Below are 20,543 nucleotides of genomic sequence, written 5' to 3'. Positions count from 1 at the left end.
ACAGTTAGGGGTGAGTAGTGAGGTGGCCAAGTCATAGCTGCCAATTTATCCCTTTTTTTAAGGGAAATTCCCTTATGCTGAATAGGCTTCCTCGTGAGAAAAGGGAAAACTTGGCAGCTATGGGCCAAGTTTGCTGATAATGCTAAATTGTTTAGATATCCAAATAGCATCAATTCTGCTGGATGTTTTTTTGACATCCGAAAAAAGGTGTAATCTCTTTCCTCCCTATGCTTGTATCTCCAAGAGTCTATCAAATCCAGATTGTCTGTTAAATTTGTGAAAGCTACTGGTATCCTCCCCTGACCTTTTGTTTTCCCTGATCTGTCTAAATGCAGATTAACCACCCCATTGAAATCTCCCCAAACTATCAATTTACTCCCCATATATTCCATCAATTTTGCTTCTATATATTTTTTTTACAAAAGGCCGTTTTTTTCTCATTTGGTGCATACAGTCCCATTATTATCATCTCTTCCCCCTGATGTGTTATTTTAACTATTACTATTCTCCCATTTACATCTGAGTATATTAATTTGGGATCTAGGGTTGGTCTTATATACATCACCACTACTCTTTTCTTTTTTTTGGTCTGCTAAATTGTTCAGGGTTCTTAAAAGAAAAAGAGACTGTGAAGAGCTCCTAAAGGATCTCTCCAAACCGAGTGAAATGGCAAATGCAATTCAATGTAAACAAGTGTAGAGTGATACATGTTGCAGCAAAATTTTTCTTAATTTCACATATATGTTTGTGGGGCAAATGCACATATATGCACTAGTGGTGACTGGCCAGGAACAAGATCTTGGCAGGTTATAGTAGATGGCTTGATGAAGATGTTGACCCAGTGTGTGGCAGCTGTAAAAAAATCCACAAATTCAATGCTAGGGATCATTAGGAAGAAATTGAGCATAAAATTGCTGATATAATGCAGCTATACAAATCTATGGGTGACCACATCTGGGCTGTTGTGTGCAGTTCTGGTTGCCTCACCGCAAAAAGAATATTTTAGAGTAGGAAAAGGTTTGTAAAAGGGGAGAGCAAAATGACCAAGGGAATGGAGCGACTGCTCAATGAGGAATGGTTGCAGCGTTTCAGATTCTTCAGATGCGACATAGGAGAAAGTAGAGAAAGTGGAAGAAGAAAAGTTATCCTCCGTCTCTCACAACACTAGAGCTCCTGGACATCCGACATAGCTGAATGTTGGAAGATTCAGGACAGAGAAAAGGAAGTGCTTCATGCAGAACTTGGAACTCTCTGCCACAGGAGGCAATGATGGCCACCAACTTGGATGACATTAAAAGAGGATTAGACAAATTCATAGAGGAGAAGGTTATCAATTGCTACAAGCCACAATGGCTATGTTTTACCTCCACAGACAGAGACAGCAGTACTTCTGAATACCAGTTGCTGGAAACCACAGAAAAGGAAATTGCTTTTCTGGTTGAATCCTGCTTTGTGAGTTTCCCACAGGCATCTGGTTGGCCCTGTGAGAACAGGATGCTCTACTAGACGAGCCATTGGCTTGATCCAGCAACAGGCTCTTCATATGTTCTAAACAAATGTTAAGACAAAAGATTTGTGGTACATCTGCAGAGCAAGCTGAAGCCAGGGTGTTTTTGCCTCCTGCAATCTTGTTGACAATGCAGTATTCCGAACTGCAAACACTGCCGGTGTTGACAGGCAGCTTCGAATGAGCTTTGCATGTGCCCCAAATAGGCAAGGATACGTACAAACATTGCTAGAGGAAGAGAGGCATCAATTCCTGCTCCCCGAAACAATGAGCAGGGTGGTGGTTGTGGTGCACAGGAGATACATTTTATTCAGGGTCAACGATGAGCCAATGCAGTGTGCAAGCTTTTGAACTGCACCGAACTCTCCCTCAAGAAGAATACTGATGAAAAGGAAACTCAGCAGTGCCAGACTCAGCAGCGCAGAGCACCAACCTGGGCACACAGTTTCTTCCTGACTCTGGGCTAGCGGCCCTTACGCAACAAAGATGACGGGAGCATCTTTCTTCAACAAATGGAAAGAGTACCTGCCATACACGGGCAATGGGTAAGGCTAGAGTGCTATTCCTGGGAAGAAGAGCCACCTGCTAGCCCATAAGGAAGACCAATGCCAAAGGCAGAGAGGGCCAGGCAAGGGCTGCCCACAAAGCAATGCAGGGACCTTGGTAGCGGAGAGAGGGGATTTCTCCACCTCCAGCACAGGCTTCAGCTGAGCAAACATGGCGACAGCATCGGGGTGGGGGGTAGGGAGTCAGCAAGAGATGGGCCCCCTCCCCTCAGGTCTCCTGGTTGACCTTTGGTCCAATAGCCCCTACAGCCTGGGGGTTTATAAATGAGAAGCTGCCCAGGCAGGCACCAGACAGCACCTCCTGGGAAGAAGAAGGAGCAGGTAAGAGTGGGAGAGACTTGCTGGGTGGGGCAAAGGAGGCGGGAGGGGAGCCTGTTCAGTCACAAACTGCTTTGGAGCACCTGACTTCTTCCAGGCCAATTTGTGAATTTAAAAAGGCATATCCCCCCAAAGGAAGAACTGCTCACCCCTACCTTTTGCCAACAGGGGAGCCAGGGCTTAATCTTGTTATAAGAATTATAAGGTCTCAATTCTACAATAAATAAACAATAAATGCAAATGTATCTAAATACAGTGGTGCCTCGCAAGACAAATTTAATTCGTTCTGCGAGTCAATTCATTTTGGGAAAAATTCATCTTGCGAATCGCGGTTTCCCATAGGAATGCATTGAAATTTCTTTTTTTGCCCGTAGGAACGCATTAATTAAATTTCAATGCATTCCTATGGGAAACCGCAATTCGCAAGATGAATTTTTCACAAAACAAATTCGTCTTGCGAGTCACCATCAGATCGCAAGACGCATTTGTCTTGTGGAAAATTCATCTTGCAGGGCATTTGTCTTGCGAGGTACCACTGTATATGAATCATGTGTCTGAAATAGTACATGAGAGCAATCCTGAAGCCATTTTGACTCTCCCAATGACCTCAAATATTCCTCTGCATGTAGGGAGGTAAATGAGGAAAGCCTTCCCATTGTCTTTTCACTTACAAATCCTGTTTTAAGGGCATAAAGGTAAAGGACCCCTGGACAGTTCAAGTCCAGTCAAAGGCAACTATGGGGTTGCAGCACTCATCTCACTTTCAGGCCAAGGGAGCCAGCGATTGTCCACAGACAGCTTTCTGGGTCATGTGGCCAGCATGACTAAACTGCTTCTGGCGCAACGGAACACCGTGTCGGAAACCAGAGTGCATGGAAATGTCGTTTACCTTCCCACCACAGCTGTACCTATTTATCTACTTGCACTGGCATGCTTTCGAACTGCTAGGTTGGCAGGAGGGCATATTTGTGTATGAATAGGGTGAGCCTGGATTCAGGAACTAAAGTATTCACCATCACAAAAGAATGGCCAGACTGCCCAGGTAATGCAATCAGTGACCATTAGCAGGCATCCTAGCAGACAGGATTTCTGCTGTAGACTGCCTCCTTTGATGTATGTATGATGATTTTGGGGTGGTCTTTGGTTAAGGGGGGGGTTGGGCAATGTCAAAAGTCTTTAAGGTTCCTGCACACTTTTGTTCAGGGTTTCTCTCCCTGCTTGGAAGGAGGGGAGAGAACTCTGTTGCAAAAGAAAAAATAAATATCTGCCTTGCTTTCCACTGGATCTTGCCCCCATCCATTCTTCTTTAACCGATCATGGACTTAGGAGACTTAAGGCCCCATGGGGAGTTGGGCAGCAAAAGCCAAACCTCAATTTTTACATCAATCTAAACCAGTCTGAGCCTAGACTCATTCCCAGGATGAAATAGGAAGTGTGACTCTAGGGATGTGCAGAGGGCTTTTCCCTCCCCACCAGAGGCAGATCTACGATGAAACTAATGAATCTTAAACCTTAGGTTGTTCCTTAATCCGAGAGGGGCCCCAGAAGCAACTTTAGTACACATTGCTTTTTTATAAAAAGGGTCTAGTAGACTCAGTTTCAGTTGCATTGAACGAAGTCAAATTGATTCTTTTTTGTTGTTGTTGTATATATTTCAATGATCCCAAAGTTTGAGAGTCAGTAGCACAAATGCTGTAAAGGTGTGGTGGAACAACCCCACTGAAAAAGGCAACAGTGGTTACCTAGACTTTGTTGCTGGTTGTGAAGGAACACCCCCCATGACAATTCAAGCTTCAGGGCCCCCCAAATGTAGGTCTGCCACTGCTCCCCACAAACAGCCTCATCACAATTAGGAAGAGAGAAGGGGCAAGGGAGATGGTCAGTTTAGGATCCCTTTATCCTTTTTAAAGATAGCTGGTTGAGATTTCAAGGAGCCACTGCTGCAATCTATGGAGCAGCAGATCCCACGGAAGCCAAATCAGCTGAGCTGGCCACACCCTGCCCAATCTGGTCTGGAACTGAGCCAGGTCCGATGTACCAGCTTGGATCATCTAATGGGCACAACAGGGCACCTTATCCTGAGGCAGATGTTGTTGTTGTTTAGTCGTTTAGTCGTGTCCAACTCTTCGTGACCCCATGGACCAGAGCACGCCAGGCACTCCTGTCTTGCACTGCCTCCCGCAGTTTGGTCAAACTCATGTCCGTAGCCACCATCCTGAGGCAGATATGTGGCATATTTGGCCCCGGCCATGCCAAATCTTTTTTTTAAAAAGGAATTTTATTACAATTTCAAATAAACCATATTCAACAACACAATAAACAAACACATCAACAGCAAACACATCAACAAACAACCAAAACAAAATTTTCTCATTTTACACTCTATTCAGCTATTTTACTTCTTTTTGCTCTGCCGAGCTTTGACTTCCCTACCTCCCCTCCCTCGGTTTTCTTATCCATTCTTATCTCGCAGTTCCTTTTAATCCACCTACTTAAAGTCAATTCGTAGGATTTATTTCAGTCCTGCAAGTGTCTTTAAACTTATACAGTTTTTCTCCATATAGTCCACAAATTTACTCCATTCCTTTTGGAACTTTGCCTCTCCCTGGTTTCGGATCCTGCAGGTCAACTTCGCTGATTCCGCATAGTCAATCATTTTCATCTGCCACTCCTCGATCATCGATATCGCCTGTGTTTTCCATTTTGGGGCTAATAAAGTCCTAGCCACGGTTGTAGCATACATAAATAATTTTTGATCTCCTTTTACAATCTCATCTCCTATGAGTCCTAATAGAAAAGCCTCCGGTTTTTTGGGAAAGGTGTATCTAAAAATCTTTTTCAGTTCATTATAAATCATTTCCCATTTTTTTTTAACTTTTTCGCATGTCCACCACATATGATAAAATTCACCCTCTTTATCCTTACATTTCCAACATACTTTACTACTCATTCTATACATCTTAGCTAATTTTACTGGTGTTAAGTACCATCTGTACATCATCTTCATTACGTTTTCTTTCAAGGCAGTACATGCAGTAAACTTCAATGTTTGATTCCATAATTTCAACCACGCATCATATTCAATATTATGCTCAAAATCCTTTGCCCATTTTATCATCACATCTTTTGTTAAGTCATCTTTCATATACAGCCTTGCCAAATCTGACTGGCAGGCACTGTCCCGTGTTAGGTAAAGCAAAGTCCCTTTCCAAGCCCAGCCACCAGAGACCTTCTTGATGCTGCTGAGTGGGGGTGGAACTTGAGACCCCCTGCATGCACAACAGGTGGGAGCTCTGTCACTGAGTGCTGATGCCCACCCTCCTGGTAGCAGAGTTGGGTGTGGGATTGAAATCTACGGGGGCTTGCCAAATCCCGGGGCTTGCCAAAATCTAGGAGCATAGGAAGCTAGCTGTCTTATACCAAGTCAGACGTCTGCCCATCTGCCTCAGTGTCTTTGTGGATTCTCCTTCCTTGGAGGTTTTTAAGTTGGGTGGCCATCTGTCATGGCTGCTTTAGCTGAGATTCCTGCATTACAGGGGGTTGGACTAGATGACCCTCGGGTCCCTCGCAACCTTACGATTCTATGATCCACACGGCTTGGCAACAAGAAGTTCTCTAGTGTCTTGTCAGGCAGGGTCTCTCCCAAACCTACATAGAGTCGCTAGAAAGCGGGGACTGAACCTGCGACCTTCAGCATGCAAAGCTGATACAAAACTGCATCAGAACCGATGTTCTACCCCTGGGCTACAGCAGCCCTTCCTTCTCGACACCCTGTTCTGCAAAGCCAATGACTACTCCGGCACTAGTCTAGCACAGGCCTCGCCTCAGCCCCAGACTACTGGGGATGGTGCCTTCTTGGCCTTCAGTGGCCAATGGTGATCTGACCTGCCTTTCCTTCCCCATCACAGGTCCAGCCAAGCGACAGAATGAGAAGCCCCCTTCCACTGCTCTTTGTCCTTCTGGCACTGCTTGCTGTGTTTGCACGTAAGAAATGCCCCACCCCACCCCCCTGTGCCAGAACTGTATTGCTCTCACACATGCCTGCCTGTGTGGGAGACGGTGCAAGGGGCACAACTGAATTCCAGCCAGCTACTTGGCTCCTGGTGGGAAGAGGAAGGGGGAAGGGGGAAGGGGGATCCCTCCCCTTGAGGCCACCAACTGAGTGCCTGTACCCTGCAACAATTCTCCAATGAAAATAGAGATATCCTACCATCCCATCCAACATTTCTCCGATGAAGATAGGGATGTCCTAAGGAAAAGCCGGACATTCCGGGATCAAATCAGAAACCAGGACAGCTTCTGTTAAATCCAGGACTGTCCCTGGAAAATAGGGACACTTGGAGGGTCTGGGTGCCACAGGCTCCCTAGCTTACATGAGCATCACTCCTTGGCTGAAGCAAGAGGCAAAGGCACACCTGGTTGGGATAGGAAGCACCTGAAAGAACAGATAATTCACACACCCATGTGGTCCCCGCCCACCCCTATTTCTTCAGCATGGGAAATCAACCAACAAGGCAGTTGAGATTCTGTCCTCCGCTCCCCAAAAATAGAGGGGGAAGTGTATGTGTAGGGAGGGGAGCGGGAGAGTGCTTGTTTGCTCCATATCCCACCCCTTTTCTTTTTTTGTCTTGCAGGAGCTCAAGATGCCCCAAAGGAGAGCCTGGTGGCCAAAGTGCAAGTCTTTGCCCAGCAAGCCATCCAAAAGACCCAGGAGCGCTTCACCACCCTCCAAGAGTCGGAAGCAGCCCAGCAGGCCAGGTGGGGGAGGCCTTCCAAGCTCAAGGAAGGGGAAAGTTGGGATAGAGCAGCAGGGAGGGAGGGACCGGGTGTGTGGGTGTGCATGCATGCCATAGGAGCCAATTCCAGGGGTCCATGGGTGCTTAGGCACCCACAATAATATAATGAGCAGAGCCACAAAGTCAATGAGCAAAGCCAGAGATTGCCAACCAGCCAGCCTCTGCCTCCAAGAGAGAAGCAGTTCAGCTCCGCCCTTTGCAGCCAGCCAGTGAGTCACCCGTTTCCAAGGTTGGGGCTCGGACTCGGAGGCAGATCTGCTGGCCACTACAACATGGACATGCGGTGTCACATGCACACACCTGCACATAGTGTGATGTCACAAGCACGATGCACAATGTTGCATTGTGGTTTTGGAGGAGCCCCCCCTCCAAAAATGCAACATGTGACATCACACACACTACATGCAGGCATGCGTGTGTGACACTGCACATCTGTGTTATGGTGGTGGGCACCCACAATCCTGAGGGTGAGATGGCACCCTTGATGCATGCCGTGTGGGGCTGCACATATAAGCAAACAGGATTATCTCCTGAACCTGCCCCCTTCCTAGAACCACCCCACCCCCTCCTTGGCATAAGGAAACCCTTAAGCGCCCCTTATTCGCTTTCACCCACTGTCTCCACTGGGGCAGCAGCCCCTTGCTGAGACCTAAAGGGTGCTATTGCCGCCTGTCACAATACGTGGGGCAGAGGTGGCTACTTCTGGGCCCACAGATGTGGAAGGTTCTTGCAACGCACAGTCGGCGTAGCAGAACTCTGGCAATAGCCAGGCTTTCAGGGGGCTTGGAAAACCCTACTTTCCCAAAGGGGTTGAGGTGGGGGAATTTCTGAAACCAGGAAAAGCTCTCACTTGCCACACTGCCCTAAGTGACCCTTTACAGGGGGATCCACAGCAATTAAATGCACCTTTTCCTTCAATCTCTCGCCCACCCCCACTGCCTTTTAGGGAATGGATCGCTAATGGCTGGGCAAATGCAGTTCAATACTTTGGCCGTGTAAAGGAGAAGATTACCACATTTTTGAAGACGCCGGCGCCTGCAGCATGATGGAATTCTGATTCTACACAATTCCAGGAGGATCTCTCGCCTTTCCCAGTACAGCAGCAGGGTGCTAAAGTTGTCTAGTGATAGGCAAGGATTTCAACATTTGCTACCATTTCTCCTTTTCCCTGCCCTGCCTAGTCACTCCTTCATTCCCTCCTTCCCTCAGACATCTCAATGTTCATTAAGCATGGCGCTTTCTCCCCATTAAATCTTGCAAACCCTTTGCATGCTTGAGTTTCTTGCTGTGAACCAACAAAGCAAACTGGGCAGAGGTCTTGGTGGAGCAAGAGAGACACTTTCAAAAAGACTTTTTGGGAGGCTTTCAGTGGTTTCCCACCAGAACCACCCAAGAGCAAAACAATCACATTTCCAGATGTGGGTGGGATCCCCTTCCTTGAGCAACTACGGTATGTAAGTGGGCAGGGAGAGGCATCCTGGGGAAAGGCCCTTTCCAGTTAAAACTCACTCTCCAGAATCAAGACTTCGCCCTATCCAGGCACCTGCTTAATCCCTTCCCTCCTGCTGCCAGGTGGGATGAATTTAGCCTGAATCTGGGGAAGGGGGCGGGGAGAGAGAGAATCTTGATGTGTTCGTGGTGTCCTAGATTTGGTGGGTTTGGTGGTGGCAGGCAAGCAAGCAGGGAGAGGCATCTTCACCTGACCAGGGGGTCTCCTGCAGCTCCTCCTAGCTCCATCTGCCAGCACAGGAGAGTTGAGAAAAGTTCTGCCCTGTGCTACCTAAGGACAAAGATCAGTTGGCATAGCAGGCGGCCACCAGGAGGCCAAATGGCCAAGACAATAATTGGCTAGGCACTTGTTCAGTTTCAGGTTTAGTCGCCCTGTTTTTGCTGAGTTGAGTGTACATTTTTGTGATGGGCTACACAGAGAGAGAGAGGGGGGGGGGAAGGCCAACCTCAAACAGCAGGGATTTTTTCCCTGGCTCTGCCCCGCTCCCAAACTCCCTCTGGTTGTTCCCAGTCCCAATATGTTTAATTTCAAGAGCTGGGAATAAACAGCAGCAACTCTGAAGACCCACAAATTTGTCTCACACAGTGGCAGCAGCCCTTCTTCCACTTGGCCTTGCCTAGAGATTGCCAGGGGCCTCCCTGAGCGCAGGATGCAGGGACACTGGGTAGCTGTGGTGTTGCCTGAAGCTTTGAGGTGGCTATCCTTGCCTGCAGATGACTCCCTCTTCCTTTTAATCCCCAAACTTCTGGCACCTGAAGCAGCCTCCTCTCCCTCAAAGTCTCCCCCTTCAGGACCCACCCTCCCATAGTCCAGGCCTTCCCCCACTAGGGCATTGGGCATGGTGGGGAGATACCCACAGAACTAGCCAGGAGGAAACGGGACCTTTGGACTGGCAAAACCTGCAAAAGGAACCCCCACCCTCACCGCAAATGCCAACGCTTCACTTCCTACCCACCTCTCACTGCCCTCCCCCTTCTGACCCCCACCCCCCACCCCGCCAGTCATGCCCCAAAGCTCCCAACCCCCTTCATGGGAGCAGACATCCATCACACAACAGCCATATCTCTTAAAGTTGCTTTTTATTTGGCAAAAGAGAAGACAGGCACTGGACTGAGCAGGTGGGGATGGAGGCAGGGAGAAGAGGGGGAGAGAAGCTAGGTTTTCTTCCACTCCAGCCTGAGGTCTTCCAGCTGGAGTTTAAAGGGCGTGGGGAGGAGTTGCAACCCCTCCTTTCCCTGCCCACCCCCCATAACCCACCCAGGGTTGTGGTGCCAAAATGTGGGGTGGGAAAGGTCAGCGATAAATACCAAACTGGGGAGGCAGTGCTTATTCAGGGGAACCCTGATTAGAGGGAAGAGGGAGGCCCAAAGGTCCAGGCAGGATCCTGGAAGGAGGGGGGGGGCTGCCATGCTTCTCTCTAGGCAGCTTGCTGTTCCTGCCCCTTCTTCACCTCGTCCTCCACGGCCTTTTGCACAGTGGCGATGAGGCCCTCCACATAGGTCTTGAAGCCTTCCACGCTAGCGGGCAGTTGCTCACGCACTTTCTCCACCATGGGTCCGATTTTCTCCCGGAGGGCAGTGAAGTGCTTCTGGGCGTCGGCCTGAAACTCTCTCAACTTGGGGGCGCCCTGCTCCCGGATCTCCTGCAGCTTCTGGCTCAGCCTCTGGCGCATCTCTTCGGCATGGGGGGCCACTTTCGCACGAAGCTCGTCCACGTGGTCCCGCAGCTTGTCCCGCGCTTCCTCGGCCACTGGCCTCACCTTCTCCTGAATTGTCTCCAGGTTCTGGCGGGCAATCTCCCGCACCTCCTGCCCGATGGGCTCTGCCTTGGCCCGGATAGCCTCTAGTTCCTCGTGGAGCTTCTTGCTGAATTCATCAAAGTAGGGTTGGATATTGGCATTCACGCTTTCCAAGTGCTTCTTCAGCTCCTCGATCCCCTTCTCCCAGTCTGCTTTCAGCTCTTGCTTTAGTTCTTCCATCTCGGGAGCTATTTCTTTGTGCAACTCAGCTAAAAACTGGTGCACCTTGTCCAATTTCGGAACCAGGCTTAGGCTAGAGAGAGAGGATGGGGAGACCGAGTTAGTGGGTGAAGAGAGGGCAGAGTTGGTGCCTAGCCCTCTTGTTCCAGCCCAGAAGAAGAAGGGAGACTATAAGCCCCCCAATATCTGGCTTTTAGCCAGTCAGGGGAGGGAGGTGGTTGGTGCTGCACCACAGTTCCATGAGGGTGAACGGAGATCTGGGGCATCTGGGTTTGGAAAGGCCTCCACAGATATCCACAAAGCCAGCCAGCCAGCCACTCCCCCCTGCCCCTGCGCAGATGGAAAGCCCTCCTGAGGCAGAAGCATAATCTCCTGAGGACGTCAAGGGGAAGGAGCTTTGGGCACCCCAAAAGCCTACAGCCTGCCAGTTCATTCCCTGCTTGCCCCTAATTTGCTACTCACTCCATTTCCTTGCCCCAGGCAGAGTTATCCACCTGAGTGATGGCTTCGCGGACACCAGCCCTGATGGTTTCTATGTAAACGGTGAGAGCGTCGTGCACGCGCTCCAGGGGGGTTTGTTGGGGCTCATCTTGCTGCCAGAAGTGGCGGGCCTGGGTTCCTGCAGAAGTAATGCAATAATGGTTAAAGCCTAAGGGCAAAGCGTTTAGAAAGGCATAGCTGCCAAGTTTTCACTTTTCTCACGAGGAAGCCCATTCAGCATAAGGGAAAATCCCTGTAAAAAAGGGATAACTTGGCAGCTATGTAGAAAGGGGCAGTCAGAAGCGAGCCAGGTCTCCCCAGTTCGGCCCTCTGAAGGCACAGCCCACTCCTCTAGGGCTGCTCCTCCCTCCACCCGCAAGCAGAGATTAGCGGAGATCACAGCATGTCTTTCAGAGCTCACACACACACCCCCAAGGTTCTTGGGCAGGAGTTGGGCTGCCTCAGGGAGAGCTGCCATTCCCTGCCCGTGAGCACAGGGTCGGGGGGACTCACCTGTGAGGAACACCAGGGCCAGGGTCACTGTGATGGCTCTCATCTTGCAATGCGTTCCAACCTGGAGACTGCAGAAGGGGATCAAGTCAGGCCAGAAGAATCCACAGAGATGTAAAACAACAACAACAACAGGATTTCTTGAGCTTTTCTCTCCCAAGACCAAGAAAGAGAGAAATTGGAAGTGAGAAGAAAAAGAGGCCTGCTAAAGATGAGCTATTAGCCAGAAGAGCCAATGGGAAGACCCACACCCACAGGCATTGGATCTTGCCGGTTAGCAAGCAACACAGGAGGACTAGTTACTGTAAAGTCTTGCTTGTGGGCTTCCCATGAGGCACCTGGCTGGTCATTTTGAGAAGCAGCCGGATTCGAGGTGAGGTGGGCTCCCCTTGGCATGACCCCACAGGCCAGCTCTTTCTGCCCTTAAGCAAGAATCGCTGTGCACAAGATCTGCTACGTCCACCTAGCCCAGCAGCAGCAAGATGCCCAGAGATGCTTCCCAAGCTGGGGCACCTGATCATTGGAAGAGTCCAATGAGCTGCCCTTCCAAAGGTATACACCCCAAGGTATCCATTGATATATCCAAGAGGACGTCCCAGGCAAAACAACCAAGTCAGCCTTTGCCAACCAAGTCAGCCTTTGCCAGCCTTCCTGATATGCTTCGGCTGCTGTGCTAGCTGGTGCTGATCAGATCTGTGGTCCAAAACATCAGGTGGGCACCAGGGAGTTGGCAAAGGCTGATCAAGAAAGAAATGGAGAGGCAACTTCTCCGCAGGGGAAAGTTTTTTCACAGAGCTTTGAGAGAGAGAGAGAGAGAGAGAGAGAGAGAGAGAGAGAGAGAGAGAGAGAGAGAGAGAGAGAGAGAAGCAAGCCCCGGAATAGTACCAGGAGAGGTCCAGATTCTTACCAGTCCTTTCAGCGTCTGCTGCTTCTGCTGCTTCGTGTGGCCGATCCTCCTCGGCAGTGGCTATTTATAACAGAGGTGGTTGTTTATTGCCGGAGATAAGTCAAAGCTGTAAATGGGGAATTCACTCCCAAGTCGTGACTATGTGGCGCTTAGAGTTCAAGGATCAAACACACATCCCCAGGGGGAATGCGCACGATCAAGGAGCAACAGGGGCCTGGCAAGGGACTCCGGAACAAACACAGAAGCTGGGCCCGGGGCCAGCTCTCTGACCCAGATTTGCACTTGTGGGCAGAACAGGAACCCCACGGACCCCTCCGCTCAGCTGGGCAGCCGCCAAGGAAGGAGATTTGCAAGGCTCCTGTTGTTGTTCCCAAGTGGCTTGAGGACTCTGTCCTCGGTGCCTTTAGCAATAACTTCAGAAGAATAACTCTGTGACCTGAAGCCTCCCAGCATGGACCAGGCAAGCCTTTAACAACAGGCCAATAACTGGGGTTGTTCTCCTCTGCTGGGGGACCAGTGTGAGAGGAAAATTGTACCTACCATAAGTTGCTTTCTATCCTGGCTCCCCACTTCCCCAGGCAAAACCTCACCTCTCTTGACAAGGGCAAACATCAGAGAAAGTGGCTGACTTGGGCCTGGCTGCAAGTGATGGTGAGGGTTCACACGCTGCAACGCTTCCCCATACACAAGAGGAAGAAAAAGGGGTTTGCACCTAGCAAATGGGCAGTTATCAGGCAGAAGGGCTCTTGCTTCCAGCAGGTGCCTGATTATTTGCAAAACATCTGGACAGAGCCAGGTTAGGGAAAGCAGCTCTATGGGAAGAACCACCTCAGCCGTAGAGGGTTGTTCCAACGATGTCCGGGGCTCTATCTACACCAAGAAGAACCTCCTGACTCCACTAAGAGAGTAACTGCAAACTGAACACATTGTGCAAACTCAAGCATTTGGATGCATTTGCTTATTCTGCCTACTTCATTCTTGGATTGGAGATAATGTGGATCACCTCTGCCCCACCCTCTGACCGCAAAGTCTCCTTAACAAAGGAAACTGCCTTATACCAGATGAGACTTTGTCTTGGCATGATACGGTCTACTCCAGCCTTCCGCAACCTGACGCGTTCCAGAAGTTGTCAAACTACAACTCCCATCAGCCCCAGCCAGGAAGGTCAAGGGTAATGATGGGAGCCACTGTCCAAAACACTGAGGAGGCTGGTGTCCTCTGACAAGGGCTTTCTAAGATCTTAGGCACGCAAGGGTCTTTCTGGTCATTTTTCAAACTTGATGACACCAGGGATTGACCTACTGTGGGCAGAGCAAGTGATCTGCCAGAGTTATTGACCCATCCCACGACTTCTGAGATTCCATCTCATTGTTCAAAGTTGGAAAGGCCTGAAAATTGCCTTCCCAACTTAATGGAATGCTCTCCCCCCCCCAAGGGAGGCCCACCTGGTGCCAACCTTGCCATCCTTTTGTTTTCTAGGGCATTTAGGCAGCACCAATGATACAGTATTGTGCTGTTTTTAATATGCTGACGTGATTTTATCACTGTTATGTTTTACTTAGTGGCAAACCACTTCAGGACTTTATTCAGTGTGAAGCAATACATACATCCAATAAACCTCAACCTCTCCCTGAGAGTGCTGGATTTTACATCAGATAGGAAGGTTGGTGACTGTGTGGTGCAACTGACTGCATGAAATTCTGGGCATGGCTTTCTCTGCCATGGGGACGGACGGACCTGATTACATGAAACCTCCATAAAAGACGAGAAACACATCCTGACTCTGTTTCCAGGCATGTGTTAGTCTGTTGAAGCAAAAGCCAAGTCTAAGGGCACCATAAAAACTAATAATCCCTATCGGCTAGCACCATTTTGCATGTGTCCCTTTACTGCCATTCCATCAAGAGTTTTGATATACAGTACAGTGGTACCTCGGGTTATACACACCTACTCTGCTAACCCGGAATGCCTTGGATTAAGAACTTTACCTCAGGATGAGAACAGGAATCGCACGCCGGTGGCATGGCAGCAGCGGGAGGCCCCATTAGCTAAAGTGGCACCTCAGGTTAAGAACGGTTTCAGGTTAAGAACGGACCTTCGGAATGAATTAAGTTCGTAACCAGAGGTATCGCTGTATATGGCACCTTTGAGGCTGGGGACACAGGAGAGAACAGCAAGGGAAACTCTGCCAGCCTTTTCACTGAAGCCCATACACATCAGAGCAGCCTTATGGAGGACTGCAGCTCAGTCATAGGAATGCCTTCTACTAAGTCAGCCCCATAAGGCCCAGCCAGCTCCATATAGTCAGCACTGGCTGGCAGCAGCTCTACAATGTCTCAGACAAGGGACAAAATGCATACAAGGAACTTCCAATCCAGACTTTCTGGAAGAGAAATCCAAGTAAACCCATTTGGGCACTGTGCTCCATTCTTAGCCTCCCGCCCTGGGAAGGAATCAGCAGGACTCACTGGGGTAGGAGAAGGAAGCAGTGGTGACACCAACCCATTCTCTTGAAAGCCCACCGCCCAAAGAAATGTGACTGAGGTTGTGGAGGTTCTGCTTGGGATCCTAGCCCAAGGCTACCAGTATCAAAATGACAAAAATGCTGCTCTTGCATCAGCCAGCTTGGCTTTAAAGGACAACCAACTTTTCTGGTGGAAGCAAAGGTCTCCTCAGGGAGCACAAATTGCCACTGGATGCCACCAGACTAAAACTCTCAACAGGACCCGACCTTAGCTAATCACTCCTTGGCATGCCATTTTCAGACAAAAATGCTCACATCATGGCACCCCCTCAAAGGGAGATGCTAAGCAGATACATACTAAGGAGCATTCTAGTCCCAATAATGCGCCCTTCCTCTAGGTCAGGCATGTCCAACAGGTAGATTGTGATCTACCGGTAGATCACTGGACGTCTGTGGTAGATCACTGGTAGCTCCCCCCAAAGAAGCTAAAATTTTTTGGCTCCCCTAAAAAAAACCTCAACATCTTTGCCCTCCACCTCTAAAATGACCTGAACCACCAAAAACAGGGCTTTCCTTCCTAAAAAAAACCTCAGTGTCAATGTTGCTTTCCTCCTCCCTAAAGAAGCTCAACAACTTTTACGTGAACCCCCCAAAACAGGGCTTTCCTTCCTAAAAAAAAGCTCAACAACTTTGACCTGGGGGTAGATCACTGCCAGTTTTTAACTCTGTGAGTAGATCGCACTCTCTTGGAAGTTGGCCACCCCTGCTCTAGGTCATGAGCAGTGTGCAGCAGGAGGGCCTTTTGATACTAACCCTGGTGATGGGATGCAATGGAGGAGGCAGGTGGGGCCCTGCGATGAAACAGGTTTGGGAAACCCTGTGCTAGACAATTCAACCTGGGAGCTTTGGCTTGTGAAGCAGATGTTCTGTCACTGAGTTATGGTCCCTTCCCTCGCGCCCGAAGCTCTACTGATCCCGAAGTACCAATGCAGCACAAGGGTCCTCTGCCTAAGGAGGGTCTCCAGAGCCATCACTGCCACTTGTCCAGGGACAATCCCAGCTTAAGGCCCCGCCACTCCCCAACCCTGGACACAAAAGCAAGAGAAAAGCCAGACCAGAGCTGCTGAGAGCCAATCATAATCATGGGTTTATTTGTCATGATCCCACGTCCAACTAAGTTACTAGTTGCAAAATGACCCACCAAAAACGAACAAACAAACGGAAAAAAAACTGAACTAAGATTTTGCTGAAAATCTGGGGAGTTTGTGTTTGTGTGGGTTCTTGTTTTTAGTCCAACATAAATGAGAAAAAATACTTTGGACATTTCCCCCAAAACAGAAATAATAGCAAAGTATATGATACATTCAACATATACTGCGAGTATTGATTACTACAATACAAAGCAATGATTAAAAACAAAAGAATCCCCCCCCCCCCGCAAAAACAAAAAAAACGAAACAAAAAGTGTGATACTGCAAAACAGCATAGCCAGGCCAGTCCCTGCACGGAGGTTTGTTTGGAGGGCGGCTGATGCTGCTGTCATCTCTCAGGATCATGTAAACAGAAGGAAAAACCAAAGCAAGAGTCCAAAGCCAGGCCAGAGGAGGCTTTTGGTGCCTTTTGGCCCCTCCCTCCCAGTGGCAGGAGGGAGCAGTGAGCAGCCCTCAAATCCCCCCTGCCCCTCCATGGCCCACTCTTCTTCCCTGGTAAGCGAGTCCCCTGCTGCCTCAGTGGAACAGTGGCCACAATCCAGCCTGGAGGGGGAGCAGGAGCAGGAAGAGGCTTCCCCCCACCATTGCTTGCACATCTTGGTATCCAGATGCTGCTGGAAAGGTGAGAACGAGGAACAGGAGGATGGTGATGATGATGATGATGACGATAGCAAAAGAACCTCAGCCATGCTGGTCTCACACTTCTTCTGTGCAAATTCAGGAGGGCTGCATTGATATATATATATTTATATATATATATATATTTAATCCTTTAAAAAATTCTTCCAAAAAGAGTCAGTAATAGGGATTTCTCTGTTGCAGCTTCGTCAAAAGTTCCAAAGGCAGAAAAGATGACACAAGAGACTCCCCGGAGGCCCAGCCGCTGGAGGTGCCCCAGACCCTGGACCAGTCACAGAAAACAAGTTCCCCAAGGGCTGCGAGAGAGGGAGAGACAGTCTCCGCGGCAACGCCAGGGGCACCACCGCTGCCACACTGGAGAAAAGCCAATACTGGGAGGAAGATGGGAAGGGCAAGCAGCAACATGGGGCAGGGTAGAAGGGGAGGGGCAAAATGCATCCTGCCTTTTATTAACAATTAATTTATTATTAATAACAATAACAATAATAATAAAACATTTACCAAAACAAATTCCTACATGATCTGAAGGGAAAGTAAGTTAAAAACAAGAACCAGGTTTTCTCGGGGGGAAAAGGGGAAAAAGAAGAAGTAGTAGCACATGGAATTAAATGGGGGGGGTGTACAAAAGAGAGAAACCGAAGAAAGGACAGAGTGACAAAATTTAAAACAGAAAGGCTGACAGAGGAGAGACACACAAAAGCAATATTGCACCACTGCGGGGGGGGGCAAATGGCCAAGGGGTGGGAGGCAAGCGATGCATGGAAGGCAGACGTGGAGGCTTGGCTCTCGGCCCCTCCGCAAGCATAGCCCCCAAGACCCCCACCCAGCCCCCTGGCCTGGAGGGGCCACTGCAAAGGCAGATCATGAAGAGGCACCGTCCAAAACAGCTGCTTATTGCTTGCGGGTGGGCAGAGCTCCTCTCCCTTTCTGCCATCAGGTTTTCCAGGCAAGGCTGACTGCCCCCTCTCCCAGCACCTGCCACTGACCGGGGAGGGGGCCCCTCCAAGCTGGCAGCTGCCCTCGAACTGCCCCCTGCAGCTTCTGTGCGAGGGGGCGTGCTCTGGTCCTTCCAGAATGGCTGGCGTCACAGGCAAATATGGCAATAATGAACATCCGAAAGGAACAAGCACACCGTTGAACCAACGAGGAGGTGGAGGAGGAGGAGGAGGAGGAGGAGCCGCCACAAGATTTCCGTCAAGGAGAAACGGGACGGCCATTTGGCGCAAGGCTGCGAGATACTGTTGGTTTGAAATGGACCTTTTTGTTTCAAAGCTGTACATACCCCTGCTGGAAAATGAGAGAGACAAAGAGACGGGAGTGGGTGGCAGGAATACTTCACACCTGCCTACACTGCTACACAGAGGAACCTCACCAAGCCTTTCTTGTGCCCCACGCTGCTTCACACCCCCACCGCCAGGCACAAAACTGGCTGGCCTAGCAAGGGGCCCTCTTGGCAATGGCTTCAGGAGCAGGAATAGCTCACTGGGGAGCCAGAGAGAGCCCCAAGCCCCGCCCCTTCCCAAGGGCAGCAGTGAGCAGTACACCTTTCACACTCTGAGCCTACTAAGCCTCTTGACCTCTGAGCCAGGAATGCGACGTCCAACCTTGGATGCCCCAGGGACGCAGACACAATATTTCCTCATGCCTGGCTCTTCTACCAGCAAGGTCCTGAGACTTGCGGCTGGTCCAGAGAGAGCTTTGCTCAGCTCCAGCAGCAGCAGCAAACACCCCTGCAGAAACTTTGGATGTGGCGCTTGCTTCCCCAGTGAGCACGGTGTAGTGCAGGTCCAGGTAGTGGGTAGACCAACATTAAAAAGGAGGGTAATTCCCCCCCATCCCCTTTCCTTCATGGAAGGGGTCCATGCATCTCCCCAGTGCCTGGCACAGGTTTGGACTCAAATGCTACTTACTGTAGCCTGCCTGCTCTCTAGACCCCAGCCTGCTCCATCCCAAAGGGCACCTCTGGGTGCTTGTAACTCAGCAGGACGTCAGTAATACACGTGGAAGAGTAACAAGAGGTGTTTAGATGCTGGTTGCCGTCTGCTAGGTTCAAGTGCTCTTGACCTTCCAAGTTCCCTCCACAGTCTGCAAAACCAAAGACAAGGGAAGCTGAAGTGACAGTTCAGGCAAGGCCTTGAAGTGTGTGTTTGGCTCCAAGATTTAGGAGCTACAGGGCATGCCAAGCGCAGCATGCCCCAGGACCCAGGGAGAGAGGACTACAGCTCAACCCGGAAAGCTTAACAAAGGATCCCGCTGTCCCATCTAGATGTTCAACCTGGCTCCTAGTGCAAGAAGGGTGGAGTTGTTAATGTGCCCGTTCCTACTCCAGGCCCACAGACACAGAGCACTCACAGACGCTCCCCACCTCTCAAATCTAGAACCATCCCCGTCTCACTTTCCTGGGCCAGGCCAAGCAAGCGGGTCACTCTGCCCAGCTCTAAGTCAGATGCCTTTGGCTGGACATGCAAAGAGGCACCACCTGGAGGGTGCAAGCGCTCACCTTCTTCACTCTCCCCACCATGGAGCGGCTGGCTGCCCATGAGGGAAGACTGGCTGAGCACAGCATCGGACATGCGGGCAGAGCTGAGCGCCTTCCCTGCCATTAGGCTCATGCCTGGCAGAGTGTCCAGTTGCACCTGGAGGCAGGAGAAAGGAAAGGCTCAGAAACCTGCAAGGGGCACTGCTAAAGAATGAGAAGGAAGAGGCTGGCCAGAGGAGGTGGGACCAGGGCCTTCACCTCCACTACACCATAGAACAGGTGTGTCACCTTGACACGGGGGCCCCCATCCCCACCCACACCCCTCTCCCCAACATACATAGGCATCATCACTGTTTTGAATGGTGTGGTGTCTCTGCAAAGGCCGGGATCTGTGATGCACACCAGGAATCGGCCTTGTGGGGTAACCCTCTGGCCCATCTGCATCTGGCATCTCCACGTGACCAGGAGAGCTTCTTTCCATGCAACCTGTGACCATGGAGTCTTTGTGGGCAAGGGAGGGAGGGAGGGAGGGAGGGAGGGAGGGAGGGAGGGAGGGAGGGAGAGAGAGAGGGAGAGAGAGAGAGAGAGAGAGAGAGAGAGAAGAGGAGGGAGGGGGGGAAACCATTATGTCCCTTCAAAGGCACCCATTCCTCAACCACAAGTACCCTAAAATCCTTCTGGCTCAGGCCGTAAGTAAAAGGAGAGAGAGACCCCTTTTCATTCCTTTTTCTCATTCACTGCACACTCTTTCCATCAAGACGTTCATGGGAATTACCCCACTTTTATCCTCACAATGGCCCCGCGCCGGAGCACAACCGGCTGTGTTGGGACTCCTGCTGTTGGACACACAGTTGTGCAAAGACCCACGAGCAGCTCCTGTTCCCTGCAGGGGAGCCTGTGCAGGAGATCCTTCCCCCAACAGGCATAAAGTGCCTAGCCCAGGCCCACAAAGCACAGCCCGCTTCCTGGCATAGGCCCACCTCCCCCCATTCCACACAGTGGAGACATGCAGTGGAACGATTCTAAAAGGCGGTGCTCCTCGTTCCAAAGGGGCCAGGCCAAAGATCAACTGCTGACAAAACTGTTGTGCTTGCAGGGTGTAAAGGCTGTCCTTTATCACCTCAGGAGCCACCACCCACAGGGCACGGAAAGGGCTGCTAGCATCTGCACAGCACAAC

General features: G+C 50.2%; 3 protein-coding genes across 5 annotated transcripts in view; 1 reads left to right on the top strand and 2 right to left on the bottom strand.

Moving 5' to 3' along the window:
* The first annotated feature begins 2,303 nt into the window (after positions 1-2,303).
* On the top strand, positions 2,304-8,453 carry APOC3 (apolipoprotein C3). The gene is made up of 4 exons (XM_088658036.1): positions 2,304-2,394; positions 6,300-6,375; positions 7,026-7,149; positions 8,134-8,453. The coding sequence occupies exons 1-4, from the start codon at positions 2,338-2,340 to the stop codon at positions 8,231-8,233; spliced, it is 357 nt and encodes a 118-aa protein (XP_088514162.1). The 5' UTR covers positions 2,304-2,337; the 3' UTR covers positions 8,234-8,453.
* Positions 8,454-9,759: 1,306 nt separating this feature from the next.
* APOA1 (apolipoprotein A1) lies at positions 9,760-12,611 on the bottom strand. Its single transcript, XM_035139905.3, has 4 exons — positions 12,573-12,611; positions 11,669-11,736; positions 11,138-11,294; positions 9,760-10,748 (listed from the first exon to the last, which is right to left on the bottom strand). Exons 2-4 carry the CDS (start codon positions 11,709-11,711, stop codon positions 10,115-10,117), a joined length of 834 nt encoding a protein of 277 aa, XP_034995796.1. The 5' UTR covers positions 11,712-11,736; positions 12,573-12,611; the 3' UTR covers positions 9,760-10,114.
* Positions 12,612-16,157: 3,546 nt separating this feature from the next.
* The window catches only part of SIK3 (SIK family kinase 3), a 94,456-nt gene continuing 90,070 nt past the window's right edge, over positions 16,158-20,543 (bottom strand). For all 3 annotated transcript variants that reach the window (XM_060268640.2, XM_035140145.3, XM_088658035.1), the window contains 4 exons: positions 19,703-19,866; positions 19,387-19,522; positions 18,797-18,971; positions 16,158-18,173 (listed from right to left, as the gene is read on the bottom strand). In XM_060268640.2, coding sequence (XP_060124623.1) covers positions 18,814-18,971; positions 19,387-19,522; positions 19,703-19,866 — 458 coding nt within the window. In that variant the 3' untranslated portion in view covers positions 16,158-18,173; positions 18,797-18,813. The remainder of the gene's footprint in view (positions 18,174-18,796; positions 18,972-19,386; positions 19,523-19,702; positions 19,867-20,543) is intronic.

The sequence above is a fragment of the Zootoca vivipara genome, chromosome 14 (assembly GCF_965207765.1).
Source record: "Zootoca vivipara chromosome 14, rZooViv2.hap1.1, whole genome shotgun sequence".
Classification (NCBI taxonomy): Eukaryota; Metazoa; Chordata; class Lepidosauria; order Squamata; family Lacertidae; genus Zootoca; species Zootoca vivipara.
Note: the sequence above shows the minus strand (reverse complement) of the source record. Positions and strands in the feature narration are given on the sequence as shown.

Excerpts from the sequence above, each read along its gene's own strand:
- APOA1 (XM_035139905.3), bottom strand. The coding sequence starts at position 11,711 with ATGAGAGCCATCACAGTGACCCTGGCCCTGGTGTTCCTCACAG. Across the intron at positions 11,295-11,668 it reads GGCCCTGGTGTTCCTCACAG|GAACCCAGGCCCGCCACTTC; the intron begins GTGAGTCCCCCC and ends TTACTTCTGCAG. Across the intron at positions 10,749-11,137 it reads GCCTGGGGCAAGGAAATGGA|CCTAAGCCTGGTTCCGAAAT; the intron begins GTGAGTAGCAAA and ends CTCTCTCTCTAG.
- APOC3 (XM_088658036.1), top strand. The coding sequence starts at position 2,338 with ATGAGAAGCTGCCCAGGCAGGCACCAGACAGCACCTCCTGGGAAGAAG. Across the intron at positions 2,395-6,299 it reads CTGGGAAGAAGAAGGAGCAG|GTCCAGCCAAGCGACAGAAT; the intron begins GTAAGAGTGGGA and ends TCCCCATCACAG. Across the intron at positions 6,376-7,025 it reads ACTGCTTGCTGTGTTTGCAC|GAGCTCAAGATGCCCCAAAG; the intron begins GTAAGAAATGCC and ends TTTGTCTTGCAG.